General features: G+C 42.5%; 1 protein-coding gene across 2 annotated transcripts; it reads left to right on the forward strand.

Annotated features, from left to right (window-relative positions):
• Positions 1 to 2,709: 2,709 nt before the first annotated feature.
• Positions 2,710 to 25,418, forward strand: grm3 (glutamate receptor, metabotropic 3). 2 transcript variants are annotated; one of them, XM_078256061.1, is made up of 12 exons: positions 2,710 to 3,139; positions 4,971 to 5,114; positions 9,230 to 9,499; positions 9,992 to 10,346; positions 10,389 to 10,613; positions 18,709 to 18,951; positions 19,071 to 19,260; positions 21,295 to 21,604; positions 21,724 to 21,917; positions 22,220 to 22,352; positions 24,177 to 24,358; positions 25,295 to 25,418. In XM_078256061.1, exons 1-12 carry the CDS (start codon positions 2,822 to 2,824, stop codon positions 25,359 to 25,361), a joined length of 2,631 nt encoding a protein of 876 aa, XP_078112187.1. In that variant the 5' UTR covers positions 2,710 to 2,821; the 3' UTR covers positions 25,362 to 25,418. The 2 variants fall into 2 exon arrangements, with proteins under 2 accessions (XP_078112187.1, XP_078112188.1); XM_078256062.1 differs by having other exon boundaries at positions 9,992 to 10,343.
• The last annotated feature ends 457 nt before the right edge of the window (positions 25,419 to 25,875 follow it).

Consider the following 25,875-nt stretch of genomic DNA (forward strand, 5'->3'; position numbering starts at 1 on the left):
CTGTGTGACAGCTTGGAGAATGGATATGAATCTTTTAAAGACACCATCACTTTCCTTCCCAAAAACAACAGGCATTAAGTTGAATTATATATTAATCAAATACATGTCAGATAGTGTCCTGTGGGATATTGACAGGAAACAACTTTTTAAAGCAAATCTATCGTGATTTTAAAAGATAATTTATATAAAACATACATTCATCATATATCCTGATTCTGTCTCTCCGACATGTTTCCTGAACACATTAATTCAGATCTTTGTTGGTTGATAGAGAAGGGAGCTAAGACATAGAAATAGTCTGCTTTTAGGTCAACCCCTCAGAGAAGCAGAGGTGTGTAAGTGTGTGCATGTGTGTGAGTGTGCATGTGTGGGTGGGTGTTTGTCTGGGTTTGTGTGTTTGTCTGTACGTGTGTGTCATATTACACAGCAGAGTGGTAAAGGTATGGCAGCTGCCTGCAGAAAAATCTGAGCTGCCTGCATCTAAGAGAAGCTTTTATCCTCCTACCTGCCCACCAAAGAGGGGAAGCATAAACTCTCTCTCTCTCTCTCTCTCTCTCTCTCTCTCTCTCTCTCTCTCTCTCTCTCTCTCTCTCTCTTTCTTTTACACACATACACACACACACACAGACACACACACAAAACCCAAGGTTTAGGTTGGAGATGCAAGCAATCAACAGAAATTTCACTACATGCTTGCTCCTTGGTCTAGATTGATTTTCATAGTCAACACGTCAACCTCCAGCTTCTGTCTTATCTCTCCTGAGGACTGGGGGGACTGCAAGGAAGACATGAGAGACAGAATAAAGAAGAAACATGTTCCTACTCAGGGATTTACTGACTTTGCATTAGCTAAATAGTTTAAAAGATATAAAGAGAGAGAGACAGAGAGAGAGAGACTAGAGTAAGAACAGGTTATTTATTGTATCTTACAGCTGGATCTTGAAATCCTTGGACATCTAGTATTGAACTTGCATAAAGTTGTAGAACTTGCAAGAAAAGAAAGGTCAAAATCAATGCAGCAGGGGCTGGGATATGCTGACTTTAATACCCCATTTCAACCTGGTATTAGCCAAGGGGGTAAGCCTCTCTCCATAACCCATACCTGCTATGGCACCATTTTGATGCTAAAAAGCACTCACTCAGTACCAGGCATAGCATACTGTCGCATAGTAGAGGTATTACCGTATAGTACAGGAGAAGCTCGCAGGCAGTTTCGACTTACATTAGCTGTTTAAGTTTAATTACTAATGTTAACTAGCATTTTAGTTAGCAATAATTAGCCTGTGCCTATGTTATCTCCTTACATATACCTACGCTCTCCGTCTCTGCAAGATTGGGAATGATTGAGATTTCTCTTGGCACAGCTACCAGAAGACTTACAACTTTCAGACACGTTGCTCACGTCACATCTACGTCTTCCAGCTCAGTTTGAGGCTGCGCAGTAACGCTCAGCCCTCACCGGAAAAGTGCTTCTAATATCCTTCACTGGTCTCCGTCCAGAGCAACGGGATCTGTTGGTCCATTTCTATATCTTGATATCGTATCTGAATAAGGAAAAATGCAAGGTGTAGAACACATTACAATCAGAATGCTTTCAGATCAGCCAGACCACATCTGGAGGTGGTGTTCACATTGTAACTGGATCTCTTACACGTGAAAATGCAATCAGTATTCAGCATATCAGTATAGAAAACAAGACTAAGAATCTACAGCCTTGCTACTCTGTGAGACTTTACGGCACAGTGGAGCTTTGAGCTAAATGCTAATGTTACCATGCTAACACGCTAATGTTTTGCAGGTAGCCTATGTTTACTACCTTAGGTTAGCATGTTAGCATGCTAATATTTGCTAATGACCACTAAACACAAAGTAGCCTACAGTTGAGTCTGATGTGAAAATCATATTTTGTTGAATGTGAACAGACATTGAAAACAGTTATAGTTTTAATTGAGGTGTTGTGAGATAGGTAGCATCAGCTGTTGTTCACCTCATTGTTGTCAGTTAGTTTTTGTCGTGGTAAAATGCATTTAGTCCTCACACTGTAATTATACAGAGGGGGAGCAATAAATCTGATATACGCGCGTGTGTGTGTGTGTGTGTGTGTGTGTGTGTACACATACACATACACATACTTAGGGGTATAAACTCATGGACAAGCAGAGAATTGTTGGAACAGAGATCAGATTAGAGAAGCTTTTCTGATCTGTGGCATGAGAAGGCCGGGCTCATGTATCAACTAGCCATCTAAGCTGGTTTATCCTGATACAACCAGAGGCAAACACACACACATACACACACTTACAAGAAGAAAGTTTACTGGGTGATGTAAGGGAGGGAGGAGGGGTTGGAGAACAGTGGGGTACAATCTCCAAACAATTCTATATCCTTTTAGTCATGGCCAGGCTTTGGCTGTGAAGCGGAAACAACTTTGAGCCCTTGTTAACAGTGTCCCCAAACTTCACTAAAGGACTACTTTGTTGTTTTTATACTTTATAGTAACACTTACAAAAGTATTTCATCGTGCAACTTCTGACAGCTTTGTGATTTGTCCTGATTGATTTGAGATATATCTCCTCTCCTCTCCAAGCAGGACTGATGTCCAGATGGTGTGCCCCTCCATGTGTGGTCCAGTTCAGCGCTCCCTGACCGTGTCATCGGCCACAAACCAACCCAAGCATCCACGCCCACTGCTTGATTCAACCCCACCGCGCACCACCCTTAACCCCTTACCCCTCACCCTCAGCCCCTCACCTCCCTCTGCCTCACTCTCTGCCAAGCCTCTCCTTACATTTTGACAATCCTAGCCCTGCTTGAGTCCAACATGGTGTCCTGCATTCCTATTCTAATCTTGGTCATGCTGTGTCGGGGCGTCTTGCTCTCTGTCGGAGACCCTCCTCAGTCCCGCCGGGAGATACGCATCGAGGGAGATCTAGTGCTTGGTGGCCTGTTCCCGGTGCATGAGAAAGGTGCTGGAATGGAGGAGTGTGGGCGTGTGAATGAGGACAGAGGGATCCAGAGGCTGGAGGCCATGCTGTTTGCCATTGACAGAATCAATATGGACGATACTTTGTTGCCTGGGGTCTCTCTCGGTGTCCACATCCTGGACACCTGCTCCAGAGATACCTATGCGCTGGAGCAGGTGGGTTAGCGTGGTCACTGTACATAAACACTGCATGTTTCTTAGTGGAAAATGATTCCTGACATTTCTCATCTGCCTGCCATCCACTTAAAACACTTTTCACGTGTGTGTAGGATGTAATAGATATAGTAATCAAAATCACTTAGGCTTTCATTTGCACAAGATGCTGTTTACTTTAAAACTGAAATATGACTTTTGCAAACAACCTTGTTTAAGATATATCATTGGTAATTCACCAAATTACAAGAAACAACTTTAAAAGCTAGTTTTGTGTATGTGTTTACTGGCAATATAGTAACTAATACTATAACTACTATATTCTGCTTTTCTGTCTATGCATATGTCAGTGGTGAAAGTACTGAAATCCTCAAAGAAAGTAAGACTAGAAGAAATTAGACTAGCACATCACTGAAATAATAGCTCAGTTAAAGCAATTATTCTCCAAGACAGTCTCATATTTTATGTTGAGTTGTATCTGCATTTACCTGTGAATGCTGATACAACTTTTTAGATACAACACAGTTCAGATAGAGTTTATTTTATTAGATCTGTTCTCTTGTGCTGCCGGGCGACCTGAACTTTTGCTTGCTATTTAAAAAGTTGCTTTGCAAAGTAGAGTTGTGGTGTAAATGGAGTAAAACTATAGGGTCTCATTAAAAGGTAATGTTCAGGTAAGTAAATGTACCTTGAAATATTTCATCCACCATGGGTAAAAGCCTTTGATTGCCTCAAATGATAACAGCAAATCATTGATGAGAAATAGAGATTGAAGCTATTTGCGATGAGGGAAATGAGCCGGATATAAAAAAAACAAAAAAAACACTTTCCCTCAGGGATTGTTATCTTCAAAAAATATATATTGTATCTTATTGCTGAGCTATTTAAGGATGACGCATCGAGTGATCTTATACAATGAGCTCTTTGACTGATTGTATATACCCTGGATTCTTGATGTTTGGTTTTCTTTTTCAGGGGAGTTCATTTGCAACTTGGACCCTGTTCTGAAAGCCTTTAAGAGCCCCTAGTGTAAAGCAATGGACTTGTATAGTCCCTTCAAAAAGATAGAAATATTAATTAATCAGTCTTTATTTATGTTGCATATTTTTTTTAGAAAGAACGTAATTTTAAGTGTGTCCCAGGTTGATTAAGAATAAACAGATAATACAAACCATGGTACCCTAGCCTGGTCATACCAGACTCTTGTACATTTCATTTGTACAGAGAGTCTGGCCACTCTCCATTGACAAGTGTTACCTTCCTTGAAGGTGGGTACTCTGTTGAAGTTTAAAACTATTGGATCTGCCCAGAGCCACTCTGGATCTGCCATAACCAATCACTTTTGGTCGTGACGTCAGCTTAGCATCGCTAGCGTTCGACTTAGCCACTAGGCCCTTCACCACTAACGAAGCGAGCTGGAAAATCTAACTTTTCTCGAAGCCCGTGTGGAGGAGGGCAACAACATCATGGCCACCAACAAAACTCAGCAAAGATTGTTCTTGCTCGGGCTTTAACATCTGGATATTCGGCAGCGTTGCCACAACGGACAGAACGGCTTCGCTCGCATCTTTCTCCGCCACCATTACGGAACTACAACTCAAACAAGCATGTCATCGTTCTCAGCCACTCCCTCTGTTCGCTGATTGGACTGCCAAAGATTTGGCCGCCAAAGATTTGGCCAGAGAAAACCCAAGAATATACCGCAAACCTAGACGGTGTACTGAAGGAAAATGAAAATTGAGCGGAAGTACGTAGGAGGGTGGAGCCAGGCTAATGGTACCCCATATGTTGCACAGCATTTGAAATGAAATATCCATATGGGTGTGTTTCCTAGGCTCTGGAGTTCGTAAGAGCCTCCCTCACCAAGGTGGACGACACAGAGTTCATCTGTCCAGACGGATCTTACGCTCTGCAGGACGACAGCCCGCTCGCAATCGCTGGAGTCATAGGTGGATCCTTCAGCAGCGTCTCCATACAGGTAATATACAGCATGCACATACAGTATACAAGAGTATTTCTAAAAACATATTTTATCATTATTATCTAACTTTAACTTCCTTGGTGGCTTCTTCTCTTTTACTCATTACAAAGTGTGCAGAAGCTGACTTCCAGTGGTATGGCAGTGCAAGTCCATGTGTGTGTTATTTCTTAGAATCAAGGTGTTCAATTGGTGGGGTGGCCTCTAGCTCACCCAGTAAGAGCATTCGCCCCATGTTGGCTGAGTACCCCCATCTCTCTCCCCCTTTCATGTCTATCAACTGTCACTACATAATAAAGGGAAAAAGCCCCCAAAAAAAATATCTTTAAAACAAAAACAAAAAAAAGTTGTTCCATTGGTGTGTTCTTCTGTGTCTCCCCGGTTCTTGTAGCTCTTGTCACAGAGCTGGGTGATTTGCATAGTTTAGCATAAAACCTCCTTCTCCCTTACTCCTCTGTGACTGCACAAAAGCATCCTCCTATCAGTCCTTAAATCCCTAATCTCTGCAACTGTCTCTTTCTCACCCTCTATTTTTCTCTCTCTCCCCATTTTAAGCATTTCTCTTTTTGTCTGTCCCTTAAATCGTTGCTCCCTTCCTTCTCATCACTGCCTCCTCTTTTCTCCTTTATATGCATTCAGAGGCATCCCTCGCGGCTATTTGGGGAGAGCTCAGTGCATGCTGACCTCAGCCCCCTTCTTCTTCTCCTCCTCCTCCTTCCTGGGGCAGCCATTGTTAACACATCTGCTCTGTCTCTTGTCCTTCATCATACATAATTATCCCTTGTTTTCTTGCTGCTCATTCTTGTTGCCCTTTGTTGCTGTTGTTTTTACCTGTCTTTTTCCGAGGGCAGCACTGTTTACGAGACCAGAACTGTGCTCTGCTTTCTGATCTCTTGCCAGTGAAGCTAATCCAGCTACTCCTTTGTGCCTCTCTCTCTACTTGGCTGTCTGTTGCTTCTGAATGAAGTAATGGGGATTTTTTGGGTTTTTTTGGTTTAACAATGCACAACTAAACTCCAATGTTTTGAGGGCATTTACATAGCAGGCATCATTCCTCCCCTCTGTCTGTACATGTGTGTGTATGTGTCTCTCTGTGTGTGTGTGTGACTTGCATTCCAAGCAGAAAACACACCAGCCCTCCACTGCACCATTTTTTTCCTCCTTCCCTTTCATTTTTTTCTCTACTCATCTCTCATATTCAACTACATATATATTCCTACAGTACATCTCTCTTCCCTCTCTCTCTCTCACAGGAAGGGAGCAGCTTTCACTAACAGAGTAAACTCTCCATGTCCCTACATATAGGCCTCTTAACTAGCTGCTGTCATTGTTCAGTGGCAGGTAACGGAGCAATGCGGTTACATTTTGCAGCGTGACCTTCCCTGACATTTAAGTCAACTGCCATCTTAAAACCATAAAACCAGCTTGAAGTACCATAAGCAGCCATTCATGTGTGTGAGTGTGTGTTTGTGTGTGTGTCTGTGTGTGTGTCTGTGTGTGTGTGTGTGTGTGTGTGTGTGTGTGTGTGTGTGTGTGTGTGTGTGTGTGTGTGTGTGTGTGTGTGTGTGTGTGTGTGTGTGTGTGTGTGTCGACCTGCTCTTGTGCACTAGTGTATGTATATGAGTGCATTTTCTAATCTTCTACATTATTAGTCTAATGAGATTCTGTCATGTTGTCAAAACAGCTCATCAACTGAGCTGTGAATGAAATGTAGAAAAACCCAGAGTGACGCGCTTAAAAGGATTAAACTGAAGCGAGAACAGAATGGCTATGTATAGTGTTTGTTTATTTGCGTTTGTGCGCATGTTTGAAAGTGTATGTCTTTGTGCGTTTGAGAATGTGTAGCAATTATATTTCCATTGTTTGTGTCGGTGTCTGTGACTAAAATTGTAATGAAGATAACATGACCAAACCCCAATCAACAGTAAAAGGGAATATTTTATGGATATCAGTAGACCCCAGATGATGTCCATCACTAATGCATAAGTCAGTGATTTATTGAACTTCTGTGTGTGTGTGTGTGTGTGTGTGTGTGTGTGTGTGTGTGTGTGTGTGTGTGTGTGCGTGTGTGTGTGTGTGCGTGCATGTGTATGTGCTATTTTGTGTTTCTCCATGCCTTACACTTGCTGCATTGTCTTTTATCTTCAAATGATCACATTAAGCATTAAGCAATTCCTATCAGCAGCAACTTTCTAAATTTGTTTTAATTTAGCCTTTGATGAAAAAAGAAATATTAATTCCAATTATTTTTTTGTGGGGTTTCTTTTCAAGTTTTTGTCAACGTGCCAGACATTTTTGATCAAACGTTTATTACGGTTGTAGACTGTGGAGCTTGCCACACATATATCTGCTTTCCAACACAAACCAGTCGGTCAAAGGGAAAATTTAACAAAAACTTCTTACACAACAACGCTACCCCTGCAGTTACTGCATGTATTTGAATAGCTGAGGATGAGCAGTTTTATTGCAGTTAATAATCACACACATTTTCTCTGCTTAAGGACAGTCCTTAAGTAGACAGACACTGACTGATTTCTTTGGACTTCCTTTGCCCCATTTCCACCTTTATTGGACAGGAAAGCAGAGAGATATGAAAGGGGAGAGAGAGGGGGGAAGACATGCAGGAAAACCATTACAGGTCGGATTTGAATCCTGGACCTTCTGCGCCAAGGAACAAACCTCCGCATATGTGCGCCCGCTCTACCAACCGAGCCAAACGGCCACATGGTTGCACCTTTTAAGCAAATCAAATGGACACATCCTTTGTAGCAGTATCTGATATGCAAATACCAGAGAAAGGTTTCATTCTATACATCTTAGTGTGGCTCGTAGTGAAATCCACATTTTACATTTTTCATGAAGAGGTTTTTCATCCTGTGTAATACACACATGCTTCACCACATCTTCTGCGTATCCTCCAGTTTCTTGCTCTCTGTGTACTACTTCTTTCAAGTGCCCCATTCAATTAAGTGTACAGTAATTGGCTCTGTAGCTGCTACCTCTCAAAACATTTGCATTGTAAACACTACAAGTAGCTGCTTGACTGCATTCAGTCTTGAGTTTAGCGCACTTCCACACTGCAGATTATAGAAAAGACTTTTTAAATCACTTTGCATAAATTAATCAGAAGTTAATGGGACACATACAAGATTCAGATTTGATTCAAATTTCAGTTGCACTGCATATCAAATTAGTGTTCACACAAGTCAACAAAACAAACAAAATTGAGATCAAAATCAATCAGTCAATTCAAGTCCATCTCAAACTACATGAAATCAAATGGATTCATTTAAACTACAATTATGGGATTCATCCTTTAAGTACTTACTTTTAAGAATTTCCTAAAATGAACACGGCCCCTTAACTCAAAATCTATTGCAGTTTCACGGAATTGCAAAAAATTCCGTGATGGGCCCACGGAAGAATTCTGTAAAATGAATACGGATCGCCGAAAATTCCGTGATGGACCCACGGAAGAATTCCGTGAAATGAACACGGCTCCTTAAGTTAAGGAAAAGGTTGTGGGTGGGCTCACGTTTCCATGACACGCAGGACAACAACGGGACAGTTGGGTTTAGGAAAAGAAGAACAGGACGATTACAGTTGGGTTTAGGAAACGTGACACGCGGGACACGATCCCTGGTCTTCTGGGTGAAAGTCCTGTGTTTGACCCATCCACCACCTCGACCAACCTCCCTACGTGGATTTTCAGGCTTTTATACTACTCGCTACCGTAGTCGCTCCTAATGCTAGGTCATCTTCTTATTGACTTTATATTGGCATTGTTTTCCGTGGTGGCCACACGGAATTTTCACACATTCCGTGCCACCACCACGTAATGCGATGTTTGCAGTTTGTGATCATTTCACGGAATTCAGTGAGACCAGGCTGGCAGATAATGTTGATAGTGTCTCAAACTAAAATGTATGTGTTTATTCTGAAACAAAATCATTTGTAAAATAATACTTTTTATATCTTCATGAGCTGGAGAATCCAACTGAAAGAGTTATCAATCGCTCAATGTTAGGTTCCTACGATTCCTTAAAAAGTTTTATTTCTGCAAGAGTAGGTGTGGATTTATTTGGCCTGACATTTTACCATGTCTCTCCCCACAGGTTGCCAATCTTCTCAGGCTTTTTCAGATTCCTCAGATAAGCTATGCTTCGACCAGTGCCAAGCTCAGTGATAAGACCCGCTACGATTACTTCGCCCGCACGGTGCCCCCTGACTTCTACCAGGCCAAAGCAATGGCCGAGATCCTCCGGTTCTTCAACTGGACATACGTGTCCACTGTGGCATCAGAGGGTGATTACGGTGAAACTGGTATAGAGGCCTTCGAACAAGAGGCACGGATGAGGAACATCTGTATCGCCACTTCAGAGAAGGTAAGGCATTGGATAGAATATAACAGAATATGAGTTTTGTGCATGAATATAAGAAACCGTTGCTCAAAGCAAGATACCAAACACCCCAAACTTTAATCAGCAGTGTCACACTGATATATGGCCCGCAGCTGCACCAATAACAATGAACGGGGCGCTACATTTGTGAGCTTATAAAAGTTTGTCTCCATGTCTTATCTTGTATTACACACAAATGGAGTTTATATTACACTGGTGTTATCAGTTGTGAACCAGAAAATGAAAGCTTATCTCCAAGAACTCATTCTGGGTACTTTCACAGTCACATTTGTCATCTCATTTTCTATGGAGGTGCATGATGGTGTGCGATGGAAGTTCATTTTTGGCTTGTTTCTTCTCATAAATTGATGGTGATAAATCATCACAAATAGGGCCACAAACCTATCTGGGAGTAGAATTAGTAGTATTTCAATTATATTAAATCTGTCATAACATTAATGTCCTCTTTCTGTCCAGGTGGGGCGGACTAACGCTAAGAAGTCCTATGAAGCTGTGATCCGCCAGCTCCTCCAGAAGCCTAATGCACGTGTGGCCGTCCTCTTCCTGCGCAGCGACGATGCCAGAGAGCTGCTGGCCGCTGCGGCCAGGCTTAATACCTCCTTCATCTGGGTGGCCAGCGATGGCTGGGGTGCACAGGAAAGCATTGTCAAGGGAAATGAGGTAACTGCTGAAGGAGCCATCACACTTGAGCTGGCAGCCAATCCTGTGCCAGAATTCAACCGCTACTTTCTCAGCCTGAACCCAGTCAAAAACCACCGTAATCCCTGGTACAGGGAATTCTGGGAGCAGCGGTTCCAATGCTCCTTGGGTGGTGTAGGAGCAGGAGGAGGGGGGGGAGGTGTTGGATTGGGAGAGACATCTCTCCCACCGTGTGACATGGACTTGTCAATGGACAAGAGTAACTTTGAACCAGAGTCCAAGATCATGTTTGTGGTGAACGCGGTGTACGCCATTGCTCATGCCCTCCATTATATGCAACGGAGCCTGTGCTTCAACACCACCAAGCTGTGTGACAGCATGAAGGTATTGGATGGGCGCAGACTCTACAGGGATTACATCCTTAATGTCAGCTTCACAGGTAAGAGAGCTGGAGCAAGTGAAGAGATAAGGTGTTCAAGGTGGATGGAGAGTGAAAAGAAGTGAATGTTGGAGAGGAAGTTGGGGAGAAAAGAGGGAAATAGCAAGAAACAGGCAGGAATGTGAGTGCTGTACCTAGTTAACAGTCATCTCATGAACAACACAGGGATGTTGTCCTTTTCCTCAGCCAAAGCAGGCAAACCACAGAACATAGAACGTACTGAGACAAATCCGCTTAATAGCTATGTATTGTCAGAGCCAGCCATGCCATTGACACCTATTACCCATGCATAATTGATACGACACTACAAAGTTGCTTTGAGGAATGTGAGCTGCAGTTAATCCAGCCATATTCTTCTCTCTTGAACTAATGAGATTGTGTGTGTTATAATAGCTCCTATAGCAGGCTGCATGTCTGTCTGTCAGTCTCTGTAGAGTTAGGAGAGAAGAGACAGGGGATTGGCTTGACTGACAGATGGCGTACAAAGGAAGTGTTATAAATAAACTGCTGTGTCTCGGGGACTGACACAGGTTTAGAGGTGCTTATTCCTCCACCAACCGTGACCAGGAGCAGACATCAAAATAGCCTAACAAACAGCGCTAACACGGCAGCTTTGCCACAAAACGCTGGGGAGAGAGCAGGAGGGATGGATGGAGGACGAAAGAATGGCATCACATATGGAGGGAGTGGAAAGGAAGCGTACAGATAAGACTGACAGGCAGACTAGAATGAGAAAAGAGAATTTGGGGTAAGGTAAAACGGAGTAAGACAGAAAAAGAGATAAGGAGGGAAGGAACAAGGGAGCACTGAGGCAATGCTGGAGTGGGAGAGCGTGCGTCAGCAGAAGAAGAGGATTCTCTTTGAAATTCCCCATCTTCACTTCTGCTACAAATCAAAGGACTTCGAGCATTTCTGCATGAGAGGAGGGAGACAGAAAAAAGGAAAAAGAGAGAAAGAGTGCGAGTAAGATAGGGAGGAAAGGAGAGAGAGGAAATAGTCGAGGCGATTGCAGTCGCAGCCTCCGGTTGGCACAGATGATAACCACTCTCTTATAGGATGCATACACAGAGGGATGGAATAGATATGCGGATTCACACATAGACAAGTTTTAAAATGTGTGGAGTAAGTTGGAGAAGAGAGGAGGTGTGAATCCCACTGTGACTTCCCTACATCTCTATGTCTGATCATCTTTCTCCCTTGCATTCCGCTCTCCCGCTCCCCCTCCCTTCTTTTCACTACTGATGTATGTCCATGAGGCACATGTCTTTACTCCGCGAAGTGAGTAACAGCATGTACAAAGATCTTGAGTTCTTTACAGCTCAGTGACGATGGTGTCAGCATGGCAAACAGATTTATGGGTTTAAAAAAATACATTCATGTTGAATGTGGCGATACAGTTAAACTGGGGGAACTGTTGCAGCGAGTTGTTTGTTAATCCCCAGAATGACGCACTCACACGGCTGTACATATACATCTTTCCATCTACACTATATAAGGAAAGGAGTTGAGGTGAGCTGAGGTTGAATGTGGGGTATAAATACTGCAGTATCACCGCAGTGCTCTCAGTCTGAACTGTCGCAGACGGAAAACCAACACTTTTCCACACTCTCTATCTCTCTGCCATCTCCTTCTCTCACACACACATGCATGTTCATTATACACACTGACGGTGCACTGAGGCAGTATTTTGTGTGGTTAGGAGTGTGTTTTAATGCCGCTCTCTTCATCTAGTCTCATCTTGCTAGTTGCTATGGTAATGAAGCTGACACTATTGCCAATTGTTGAAGTGATCTAGTAGATCATGGGAACTGTTCCCTGCCATCCAGTAATAGACACATGGGCTCATTTCTGCATTTTTATAAGGCCTCGCTACATACTTCAAACACAAAACACACATGTGCGTACACGCAAGACACACACAAACCCTGCAAAATAGTCAGCTTTTTTTTTGTACGAAGAGGCAGCTTGAAATGCTTGTTTTTTTTACCAGCATGAAATTGCAGACACCCCCAACCCACACACTTCTCAAAGCCATCATTCAACTCCCACCCACCCAACTCCCCGATCTGCAGCAACCATATCAGTAGGCCTATATACACACATGCACGCAGTCTTCTGTTCAAATAGTAGTGATAGATGTGATATTCCCCCTTCTCTCTGTGCTTTTGTGTGAGTGAGTGTGTGTGTGTGTGTGTGTGTGTGTGTGTGTGTGTGTGTGTGTGTGTGTGTGTGTGTGTGTGTGTGTGTGTTGTGTGTGTGTGTGTGTGTGTGTCTGTGAGATATGTCTGTGTTAGCAGAGGCGGTGTGCCTTCAGGGCCATATTGAGCAGTGAGCTTACTGCAACGTTTAGATGCAAGAGAACAACCTTCACTTGCTCATTTTCTCTTCACACTCTTTTCTTTCTCTCTGCCTCTGTCACTATCTGTCTCTCTCTTTCTTTCTGTCTCTCTTTCTCTCACTCTTCATCATTCTGTCTGTCTCTCTATCTCCATTCTCTTTCTTAACTAGAAAGTGTCCTACTCTCTCTACATTTAAAAACAGCACATCCCACTCAGACTTCACAAGGTTTCTCTCATGCCTCCACCACCTCTCTGCGCCGGTCTGTTCCTCAAGTCCTACACTTTGCTCATCCCTTCATCCATCCTTCACCTTTTCTCTATTGATTCGTCCGTCTAAAGGCTTTCCTCCGTCTACCTATATCTCTGCTGCCGCCACACCAGTTTCTTGCTGTTCTCTATTGCTATCTCCTCTCTTTTTTCTAGTATTCTTCTCCCTCTTCTCCCTTGTCACTTCCCTCCTTTCTTTGCCCTTATCTTGTCTCTCGGCTCAGCCTTCCTTCCAGCACCTCTTGCTTTTGGCCTGCCGTTTATTTCTTTTGTCTCCTCTATCTCACCGCCTTTCTTTCAGTCAAGCCTCAGCTCTCTGCTGCTGCATGTTTCCTCCTATACATTTCTCCCCCCATTGTTATAGACTTCCTTCTCTCCACCCTATCTGTCCTCTGTTCCCTTGAGGCCTGTTGGTCCGTGGCCCAGGCAGCGCCTCCGTCCCCAGTGACCAAATCTGCAGGGAGAACAAATATAGCTAATTTGATCTGTCTGTGTGTGCGTTTGTGACATGTGAGTGCATCCCTGTGTCCATATCTGTAAAAGCTCAGGGATGTGTGTCTGTGTCTCTGTGGGGCACAGATGTGTAAGGTCATCAACCCTCTGGAGGAAGAAAAAGAGGGACAAGAAAGGTTGTTCACACTATTAGCATGCAGAGCCGTTCTATCTTAATATTTTACCTGGAACAGGTGTGCATTTGTGCACAGACCTATGTGCAGTGTTTACTTTGTCAAGCTTAAATCCGTTTTAAATCAGGGATTCAGGTGAATTGATGCTTGGAAATACAATTATCTATTCCCTAGCCAACAACTAATCAACAGCCACCTTTTGAATTTTTAGTCACACACTGACACAAAGAAAAGATTTGTTTTTGCTCTCTCTCTCTCTCTCTCTCTCTCTCTCTCTCTCTCTCTCCACTTTCAGATTACTTATTCCTACTTATTCCTCCCAAGCCCCTTTGCCTCCTCTCTCTCCCTGCCTTTAATACCCACAATCCCCCTTGGGCTTCGCTTTAGCCCGACATGGCCGAGAACATAATTAATTTCACAGCTTCTGAATGAAAAGCCTGTTTTCACAATGCTTCTAATTAAGCAAGAATAATAAGGTGTTTCTCGAGTTAGCAGGATTGCTAAAAAAGTGTCTCACAAAAATTAGGTATCTGCTAAGGCTGTGTAATAACCACAGTTTGTCTCACCTAACTTTATTTGCTTTTTTTGTACTGTTATTTGTTTTACATTCTGTGGCTCCAGCTGTTTGATTAATTGCATTTTGGTCGACAATGCAATGAATCCTCTCAGAGCAGCAGTATATTCACAGTTGGGCTGTGCAAAGGGCACTTTCTTTTGTTGAGTCTAAAAACTCCATTATTCATTGTATCCAGTGCACCTCAGCTACATAACATGAATGATTTGGGGAGAATGTCACTGAGAAGGCATGGTCCACCTTTGGATGTTGGTGACACCTTGCAGGCACGGGAAGTCACTCAAAGATGCGAGTAGTGCTGAGGGCCGAGCCTGCTGTGGGTCTCAGCTGGACTGGACTGGGCCAGCGGGATGTACTGTATGGACAAGGTCACAAAGAATCATCAATCATCACTATTTAAGGGCTGAGGTTGTGTTATAGTATGTGTTAAGACACCGCAAGAAAACCCATAAGCTGCTGTTAGGAAGCAGTTACCACGTTCAAATTATGAAATTGGTTCAGTTCACAGTTCATCAAAGTTACATCACACAGAAACAGGCTGTAGAAAGGTGGCTGATGGACAAACTTCCTTTCAGCTGCTCTACCCACCACTTGTCTGAGAAATTCAAATGCTTTTTGGTCATGCTGTTTGGATGGCAATGTCAATCGGTCCACCACTTTGTTCCACACTAATATATCTGAACACCTATTGGATGGATTGTCATTTAAATTTCTTCAGACATTCATGAATCCCAGAGAATGAATCCTACTTGTTAGATGTCGACCAATATGGGTTTTCTCTGGCCGATGCCGATCTTTAGAAATCAGGGTCAGCCGATAAATGCTGCCGATTTATTTTGGCCGATATTTGGCCGATATGTGCTTGTTTTTAAACCTCTATTTGAAAGATAAAATGTAGCCTAACACTAATATACACAGAATTTCTCAACAAAAACATTTATAGAACACTTCACCAATCTACACTTGTATACTTCAATTAAAAATGTATAATGTAAAAACATACTGTATATTGTATAAATAATGTATGAAAAATATATTAAATAAACGAAACAGGTAAATAAACTTTTCAATGAAAAAATAAAGTTTAGTGCATTTAGCAGCATTTATTAAACTTCTGAGAATACAAATCTGCAAGCTGCAATGTTATTATTAATCTCAACACTATTTCCTCCTAACTCCTGTTGAATCAAATCAGACTAGGGCTCTCTAAAGTCAATTCTTGTTCACCTTGTTTGTTAGATCATTGTTCATTTGTTGAAGTGTTTTATCTGTGTTTTGGGGACCCTACTGTTACATGTCCTGTTGCACTCATTAGGATCTTATCTGAGCAGAGTTCTGTCATTCAAACAACTCCTGGTTGTGATTTTAAAACTCGTCCAGCCAATTTAATAAAATTAAGGGTTTATTCGCGTTTGAGTCCATAGATGCAGTTAATGGATAGGCAGCACTGAGAACTGAAGGCTCTGTTAGCAACGACAGTCTAGCGGTTAGCCCAGTTAGTCTGCTATAGGAGTGGATGAGACTGCCACGGACAGGGGTAAATAACCAGACTCTGATAAATGACACTGGGTGCTTCTACAGCGGTGTACGCAGTGTTTTGTACGGTTTTATTAGTACAGTTAATCCCAAGGCAAGAACACCAGCAATATGTTACTACTAATCTTGTGCTGCCTGAGCCTGAAGTGACTGTGCGAGACACACGGCGCAAGACTTCACAAGGGGAGGGGCTGGAGGCAGCTGGTCTGGGTGCGCTGTAAAAAATGTTGCCTATTCATGTTTTTAACACTAGGCTGCCCGCAGATGCGCCTGCCTATTAATCGGCTTGATATACTGGGATATTGGCTGATGCCGATTATGTAAAAAAATGCCAAAAATCGGCCGATTAATCGGTCGACCTCTACTACTTGATTTCATGATCCTCTGACTTTTCCTGTAGCGCTATCATAAGGTCAAATTGTTCACTTGTCCTGTAAAATATCTTCACATCTACCCAATGGATTTGTGGTAATAAAAAATATTACAATGTGAAATAGTATTATGATATGATCTGCTCGCTTGCTTTCACTTTACGCACAAGCAGATCCGTTTCTAAGACACTAAGTACAACCCTTTTGAACCATGCGCCTGGCACACAGACCCTTTTTTACGCCGTTAAACTAGCAAAAGCGCTTCACGCCGTGCGCTTAGATCGTTAAAATAGGGCCCCTAGTCTTGTGTAGTCAGAACCAAAAATCGTTCAGCCGCTGGATTGCTAAGATTTTTAAATTTAACTCAGGACAGTGCTTAGGGGAGAGAGTGGTGTCCATCAGTCAAGAACCTGGGCTGCCTGTCTCAGCTCTCTGCAGTCCCCCGAGGAGTCTTGGTGGCCTTCGCCAGCTCTAACTTGCACCCTCATACACTTTTCCTGATAAGCTGCTCTGTCACGTCAGCAAGGTCGCTGGTGTGGGTTATAGGGAGGAATCACCACTCCTCTGAGTCTATTGCTCCCAAATATGATCTGTTAGAGTGAAGTCAAGGACAATACAACGCCCTCAAATGGGTCTGTAGGCTAATGCCGTTATCTCTTTAGTCTGCATTACACGTAATTACCACATACAGCTAATTAGGCTTCAGCACACATCTAAGGTCCTAATAAGGTGCAGTTATGATAAATAGCTTGTGGCAAAGTGTTTCTGTGAGTGTGTATGGGTGTCTAAGAGGAGTAGGCTCGGCTTGTCTTATTGCTCAGTGTTATGAGCCGACTTTATTATCTGCCAACTAGCAATATAATGGATTCATATCTCTTCTTTGTCTGAAGATATTATCACCATCTTATTGAAATCATTTTAATTTAGCTGTCACATAAACATTTAGGCCCAAAATATAAAGAAGACTTGACACTTAGAATTACCTGTGACAGAGAGAGGAGAAAGATAGAGGGTTGTGCTGTCTCTGTGATTTATGGATTTCATAAACCCTAACCCCCTCTGCTGCCATCTGACACGCTATTCTTCTCTGAACACACGGAGCCTTCACAACAATAGCACAGCTTTAGCCCTTGTCAGTGTAGCATGCACACACACACACACACACACACACACACATGCTACTAACAGCAGGGTCAGAGCTTTGGTTTTGTCAGCACAGCCTCCCACAGCGCTCAGAGCAATACCTTAACCATCACACTGTAAGGTAAAACCTAATGGAGCTTCCACATGCGTGTGTGTGTGCGCGCACATCCTCACACAACCATATCCAATCTGTATTTTGATTCCTTCCACTGATCCCAAGCTGTACATTTGGCCCGTGATTTCTTCAGTTACCCATTGACACAGAGATATGGAGAAGACAGCACAGTATCGTCAATGTTGCTGTGCACTGAAGACTGAGAGCCTTGTTAAACGTTGAAGAGTGATGCTTTATAAACCCTGTGTACGCTGCACTATCCCCAGCCACATCATCATTTGACAGGGGAGGCAGCAGCGTATAACACTCAGCTCTGTACAGTGTGTCAGCAGCACAGAGTTGATTGCTCCACTGTAAGGACAGAAGTGGCACAGAAGGAGTGACATACACTTTGTCTGTGTCAGAACGTCCAAGTGTCAGCACTGTCAGGTCCAACGCTGCCTGCAACACATCAAGAAGTTACTTTTTTCCCCTAGTCCATAGCTACTTTTCTCCTTGTTTTTTTTTTGGTGGTTTCAGCATCCTGCCAATTTTACAATCTCTTCTGTTCCCACATCCTCAGGGTAGATGGTAATCCCTTCAACAACTTGTATACAAACCAATTTGGCAGTTTCAGCAGTGTACCTCCCTCACATAAGAGACCCAGAGGCTAATTCTATCAATGTGTGGGTAGCTAGAGCACTGCCCAGAGATTCAGTCCTCTGCCTTCATGTCTATATGACTTTATGAGCAGTTTGTTAATGATGCATTTGGTAATAACCTTTGTCAGATCAGAATTTAGAGCAGTGTTTTTGTCCTGATGTGACCTCAGGGAACGATGGGAGGCCATTGATGCACACAGACATCAACGAGCATACCAGGCATTTATAGCCTCTTAGCAAATACTTTGGCAACTGGCTGGTCTTCAGTAATGAAAACACTGTTGTAATGCCCTTCACTGTCTGTTCTGGACTCCGAAGGCTTAACTGACCATGGCTTATTGTCTCTGTCCTCACTGGTGCGTCTAAGAGGCATCAATGAGACATCAATGGGATGATTGTTTGTGATCGTTTAGCTTTAATCTCCTCTTTCCACTCGTCTTATCTCTCTCTTTTCCACTCTTTGTCTCCTCTCACCCCCTGCAGCCCCTTTCACTCCTCCAGGCAGTGAGACAGTAGTGAAGTTTGATTCCCAGGGGGATGGCGTGGGCCGATACAACATCTTCAGCTACCAGCGCTCTGCCGATCGTTACGGTTACGTGCCAGTAGGTGACTGGGCAGAGAGTCTAACTCTGAGCAACGATCTGATTCACTGGCCCAGAGAAGTGGTGCCCACCTCGCAGTGCAGCGACCCCTGTGAACGCAATGAGATGAAGAAAATGCAGGCAGGTAGGAAACTGAAATTCAACAAAGTTCTTTTTATCACAGTGACATACCATACCAAGCAGCAGTGCCTTTTGAAAAATCTGAGACTGTCACATTCTGCTGTTCATATTCCTGTTTCCCAGGTGAGTACTGCTGCTGGATCTGTACAGCCTGCGAGCCTCATGAATACCTGGCTGATGAGTTCACCTGCTCGCCCTGTGCTCCTGGCCAGTGGCCTACTGATGACCTGACGGCCTGTTACGACCTTCCTGAGGACTATATAATGTGGGAAGATGCCTGGGCCATTGGTCCAATTACCATCGCCTGTGTAGGGTGAGTGATAAAAGGCCGTCAACATGGTATCAGTTTCTGACTGGTCCTGAGGTCTGTGTGTGCGTGCATGTGTGTGTGTGTGTGTGTGTGTGTGTGTGTGTGTGTGTGTGTGTGTGTGTGTGTGTGTGTGTGTGTGTGTGTGTGTGTGTGTGTGTGTGTGTGTGTGCGTGTGTGTGTGTGTGTGCGTGTGTGTGCCTAATTGTAGAGTTAGACTGAAGACATGCAACAAAACCCTAGTCTGTACAAATAGTAATAAACAGTCTATGAACAAACCATTTTACATGGCTTTAAATAAAGTGTAAACACAAGAGTCCACAGTCTGAATTCTATTTATTTACAGGGATTGGGGGAAGGGAATTGACAGTTCACTAAACCACTCCCCCAAGCATTTTTTTTTTATAATCATACCTTAGCAACCATAACAGCAAGCCTGTCAATAGGAGCACTACTCAGCTTTTAAAGAGCTTGCAGGGTGGCATTTATTCTAACCTTTCCAAAACCAAAAACAGAGCAAAAGTGTAAGGAATGGATTGAACAGTGTGCTCATCTGCTTAAACTAAGCTGCAACTGTGATATAGTTCACTACTTACAGTAACAGAGTGTTACTTTCATACTTTCAAGGCCAATGAGCATATTGTTATCTAACTCCATTTAATAAAAATCCTTTCATGACCAGCACATCCACTGTAAAGTAGTCCCCCACTATGTGTCTGTCTTGGATGCCATCAGAGTTTAGGATAATGTTAACAGCTCTGCTCTGCTTTTTATTGGATGTTTACGGTGGCCGAAACGGTTCAACACAAATACAAAAGCCATGACACAAACACAAAAGCTTAAACACAAATACAAAAGCTACAACACAAACGCAAACGCAAAAGCTAAAACACAAATATAAAAGCCACAACACAAATACATAAGCGACAACGGAAGTGAGTTTGTTGTTGACAAACAGAGCCAGTGGATGAGCAGGAGGAAAGTTCTTGTATGTTTGAGAAGTAAGTGAAACATGGTTCATTGCTAATTATGATTACTGTCGCTACAGAATAAAAAAAGATATTGAACAACATTGCTTATTTGTGACAATCACGTAGCGACAGTAATCATGATTAGCAATGAACCATGTTTCACTTACTTCTCAAACATACAAGAACTTTCCTCCTGCTCATCCACCGGCTCTGTTTGTCAACAACACACTCACTTCCGTTGTCGCTTATGTATTTGTGTTGTAGCTTTTGTGTTTGTGTTTTAGCTTTTGCGCTTGTGTTGTAGCTTTTGTGTTTGTGTTTTAGCTTTTGTGTTTGTGTTTTAGCTTTTGTGTTTGTGTTGTAGCTTTTGTGTTTGTGTTTTAGCTTTTGTATTTGTGTTGAACCATCTCGGCCACCATAGATTTGGGGATGTTTACACTCCAACAACCTCTAGACACACATTTTTCCTTGTCATACTTACAATATACAGTAGATCTTCACTTGATTACAAGAACTATGCTGCTTCTTTACTTACATGTCTTCTACATGGATTATCAATGGTGAGGATGCTGACTTTTTGCGTTTCTTGTTTTAAAACTAGTCAACTGAAAACAGCTTTTTCAACCAACTCATGGAACTAACAGTGGCTTAATTAGCTAGCAGCCACAGCTGATGAAATCTGCCAGTGACCGTTGTTATTTCAGCAAAATCATTCAAGTCGTCTGTCTTGTACCAAAAAGCCTGCTTTTGACCACCTTGTCTGAAGTCAAGGACCCATAGCTTAGAAAATAACTAAGAAATTTGAGTGGTAAAACTGCTGCCATTACACTGTATAATATGTGCCATGTGGGAATGGAAAACTTGACAGGTGTAGCAACAGTAACTAAGGGGGTGGGGCTTAGCAAATTTACTTGTGCTTTTCCATACTATAACATGTACAAACTGTATTATATGGGCCTATATTGTGTAAAAGCTCAGCCTGACTTGTTTATTAGCATTTAAGCACATAACAAAACTGTGACTTCATGAAACTGTCTGTTTTGCTGCATAACTTCCCTCTTGTCCACAGGTTCATGTGCACCGGTCTGGTGTTCTGGGTGTTTATCCGACACAACCACACACCGCTGGTGAAAGCTTCAGGCAGAGAGCTATGTTACATCCTCCTCTTGGGAGTCTTCATGTCCTACGCTATGACTTTCCTCTTCTTGGCCAAACCATCTCCTGCCATCTGTGCCCTTCGGCGCCTCAGCCTGGGCACGTCGTTCGCTGTCTGCTACTCCGCCCTCCTCACCAAAACCAACAGAATCGCCAGGATTTTCAATGGCGTGAAAGACGGAGCCGGTGCAGTGAGGCCACGCTTCATTAGCCCGTCCTCTCAGGTGAGTGATTGCAGCATCATGTCCATCCATCTGCATCAGTCAGATGGATGGATGGATGCATAGACAGACAGACAGTGGATCTTGATGACCTTACCTTCCTCTCTTGTCTTCTTTTTCAGGTGTTCATCTGTCTGAGTTTAATCTCTGTCCAGTTAGTGATGGTGTCAATTTGGCTGCTGCTGGAAGTTCCTGGGACACGGCGCTTCACGTTGCCAGAGCGACGACAGACTGTCATCTTAAAGTGTAACGTACGCGACTCCAGCATGCTGCTGTCACTGGGATATGACGTGCTCCTGGTCATCCTGTGTACTGTGTAAGCGTACATAACTGGTTTGATTTGCCATGATAGTATATTTACACCATGTCCTCCACCCCGGGGCACTTCGTTCACTGTGTTTGGCGCCATGTTTTTATGCACACCGAGAAAAAAACGTATTACATTTTGCTGATTTAAAACTACAAATTGTGCTGGGATGAATTAAAAAAAATCACAAATCAGTTTTTCTTTTAATTTCAGAAGTTTTATTTTCATAGCAACAATCATTTCAGAAAAGCATGTATTAGTTGTTCCACTCTAGATGGTGTCTAATCAGAAATATGATTCTCTCCCTCTAGGTATGCCTTCAAGACCAGGAAGTGCCCCGAGAACTTCAACGAGGCCAAGTTTATTGGATTCACCATGTACACCACTTGTATAATTTGGCTGGCCTTTCTTCCCATCTTCTATGTTACATCCAGTGACTACAGGGTATCTTCTTGAACACACACACACGCACAATACTTGGCTCTGTCTTTTAGGAGGACGTTTCATTGACCTACATTCAGAGTCAGATTCAGATTGTCATTTCAATATGTTAAAACATGAAGGAACGAAATTCATTACCCAGGTCCAGCAGTGTACACCATAAATAACACTGGCAATGTTTCAGCTAAAATAGACACTCTAAATAATAAATAAAACCTATAACAAATAAAACAGATCAACAGAACAATATTTCCTGTTAAGTAACCCTGATCCTGACCATAACTGCTATACGACTAACCTCAACCCAACAAAATGTAATCCTAAACTTAATGGAAGTTCAACATTTAGGCAAATGTGCTCATTCACTTTCATTGAGGGGGGGGGGACAGCGAACCTGGCTCGGTCCAAAGATAACAGAATCACCCACCAGCACCTCTTAAGATCACTAATTAATATGTTGTATCTCGTGTGTTTAATCCATACAAAACCTGAAGTGTACAAATGACAATTAGCCGTTTAACTGGAGGTTATGTTCCCGCTTTTTTGTGGTTAGCCTGCTGGCTAGAGGTGTGGTTAACTCTCGGCAAGAAAGCTTGTAAAATGTCAAAATATTCCTTTATAATTTCATGATTTACCTTCTGGGGACGTTTTTTGTCCTCAAACTAGAGGGGGGCTCCCTATAATGTAACTGTGTGAGCAGTTTCTTGGCCCCTCATCATGATAAATACATGCACACTGGTCACAGAACAGTAACAACCCAGGTGTAGTGGAAACTTAAACAATTTCTAATCCTGCTGGCAAATGTCCCATCTCTGCAGTACTGGCATGACAAACAGACTCTGGCAAACTGCTGACACATGTCCAGATTAAAGGGGAGTGAGTGTTCACCTGATCCATACAAACCTTAAGCGCGCGCGCGCACACACACACACACACACACACACACACACACACACATCTTAATCACACGCTTACACAAACACACACACTGTGCACTGTATCAATGGGCATAACAGAGGAGTGCTGATGCCAAGGCTGCTCATTTGATCCCTATAAAAAACATCTCTCTCTCTCTGGAAATCTCAGCATTTCCTTGGCCTTGTAATCTGACTTTAAGATTAGTCAGGTAGAGGCACAACATCACCAACATGCACAACCACCCACTCATACAGTATACACACACACACACACGCGCACATACACAGAGGCGATGTTGAAGGGTTGATCACTCATGTGCTTCTCTGTAAAGTGATTCTACTGTGAGTTGCTGTTTTTTAACCCTGTAACACTTTTCTGCCACACAAAGTTAGACACAACAATGATATGGCAGCCTAAAAGGGATATACAATATAAACGCTTCCAGACCTATTATCTTATACAATAAATCACAGACAATGAAGTTAAAGCTACCACTCAGAAAATGTTAAGTCTGGCCTCTGTGGTCTCTGTTGATGAAGTCTTTTATTGATCCGTCCTGTAATTGTTATCCTCTGAACCATTGCAAGGTAACAGAGTCTGCCAATAAACAGTTATACTCTGTTTACAGGCCTCATTGGCTCTGCGTACGTATAGTGATTGGTTAATTACTTTAGGCATTTCAATGCTTTAAATGTATCCATTCAATGTATAATTGTTGCATTTTCTGTTAAGCTAATAATACTACTAATACTAATACTCACTCAAAAAGTGCCTTTGAAAAATGTTCCTTATTACAGATTATTATCCTTAAATTAGCTCCTAATGGCAATTGCTTTGTACTACATTAACATAAGATGTATCCATCAAAGTCTGGCTACTAATTACTGTCTCCTCCTCTTTTCTCTGCAGGTTCAGACCACTACCATGTGTATCTCAGTCAGTCTTAGTGGCTTTGTGGTCCTGGGCTGTATGTTTGCTCCTAAGGTCCATATCATCATGTTCCAGCCCCAGAAAAATGTGACCAGCCACAGGCTTAACCTCAGTCGCTGCAGTGTCAGTGGGGCTGCCACCACATACGCATCTCATGGTAGGTTACATGCGGTTACCTCATTTTTAAAGAGACAGGGGTTTAGAGCAGCACTGTCTTGCTCTTTTATTATTATGCCTCTGTCAAATAGGTGTATTCAGCATTCAATATTCAGCACAACGGACAGCTCTTTCAACTTTTGCTATAGGGGATACATAATCTTCAATTATAAACTATCTATGTGTTTGTTTTCTGTAGTTTTTGTATCTTGTTTCTATAGTACAGGTTAGTTATAATGCCATGTCTCCAAATGTGGACTACTGTTACTCCAAAGGTGTTACCTTTAGTGTTACCAGTTTCAATCATAAGCTAGTTGGACTGTAAAGAATGGCATAGCATTCACAGAGCTGTAGTGTTGAGTACAAGGAGAGGCCAAGAAAGAAGCAGGCCCCTAAGTGAAGAAGTGGCTGGAATCTTTAAAATATTTTTAAGGTTTTGTGACAACAGCTGATATGCAGCATGTGTAACACACAGTGCACCCCAAAATAAATATAAAACTACAGTATTTAATTGGCTTCACAAAAAAGATCATTGAAGGGTTGGGTGCAATTCCACGTTTTTACAAATGGCATACCAGCATCTACATCACCTCTGATGTCATTTGCATCATGTATGTGACACTTTTCTTTTCACTTGCCTATAAGGGCAATGCTCTTTCTACACTAGCAGCTAGACCTCCATCACGATCATGACTATTTTTTTGTAACTTTTTTTTAATGTGATTTCAGGTCAAATGTAATGGCATACTGTGAGAAATATATATTGATTCATTGCTAGTTTTAAGAAAATGTTTTTCATCCATTTAGCAGCAAAAATCATCAACTGAGGAAGAACTTATGAACGATTATATGCACAAATCTAATGTCAAAGAATGTTTGATTTTAAATTAATAATCGTCTTTCTTCTTTCTCGTTCTATCTCGTTTTATAGCCTCTGTCAGCGCCCACCGCGTCCCAACCGTGTGCAACGGGAGAGAAATTGTCGACTCCACTACTTCCTCTCTGTGACCACATCCAGTCCACTCATTAAATCTTCCCCAGCGACTGTTAGCCAACCCATGAACATTATCCCCCTCAACCATCATTCCCCACCTCATTCACACAATGTATACACACAAAAAAACACACATATATACATATGTACACATACACACAAATACAAGCACAAACAAACAAACAACCTTCCTTGTGGACTAGAACTGTATTGTTTCAAAAATGTAGAAAGTGTGTAACTATAATTAAATTATTTTCTAGGGATGTACATACATGGAATCAACATTGTAAGTAGAGAAACAAAAGAACAAAAAAAGTTTTTAGGAGGAATTTTTGGAGCCTTTGTTTTTGATAGCTTTGTTATGATGCGGTGTAAATAGACAAGCGCTTAATCATGGTAGGAGGGCGTGTGTCCCTCAGTCTGGATGCACATTTGTGGCTCTGCTTGCCTCACCTGCAATATCCCACAGACTTTTTATTCTCTTGCTTTTTTGTAGGTCTCATTGTAATAACCAATTATGTATGCATT

This window comes from Sander vitreus, chromosome 8 (genome assembly GCF_031162955.1).
Source record: "Sander vitreus isolate 19-12246 chromosome 8, sanVit1, whole genome shotgun sequence".
Taxonomy (NCBI): Eukaryota; Metazoa; Chordata; class Actinopteri; order Perciformes; family Percidae; genus Sander; species Sander vitreus.

Bases quoted from the DNA above. Each gene is read 5' to 3' on its own strand.
- grm3 (XM_078256061.1), top strand. From the start codon at position 2,822: ATGGTGTCCTGCATTCCTATTCTAATCTTGGTCATGCTGTGTCGGGGC. The intron at 5,115-9,229 runs GTAATATACAGC...CTCTCCCCACAG, and splicing joins TCAGCAGCGTCTCCATACAG to GTTGCCAATCTTCTCAGGCT. The intron at 18,952-19,070 runs GTAGGAAACTGA...CCTGTTTCCCAG, and splicing joins GATGAAGAAAATGCAGGCAG to GTGAGTACTGCTGCTGGATC.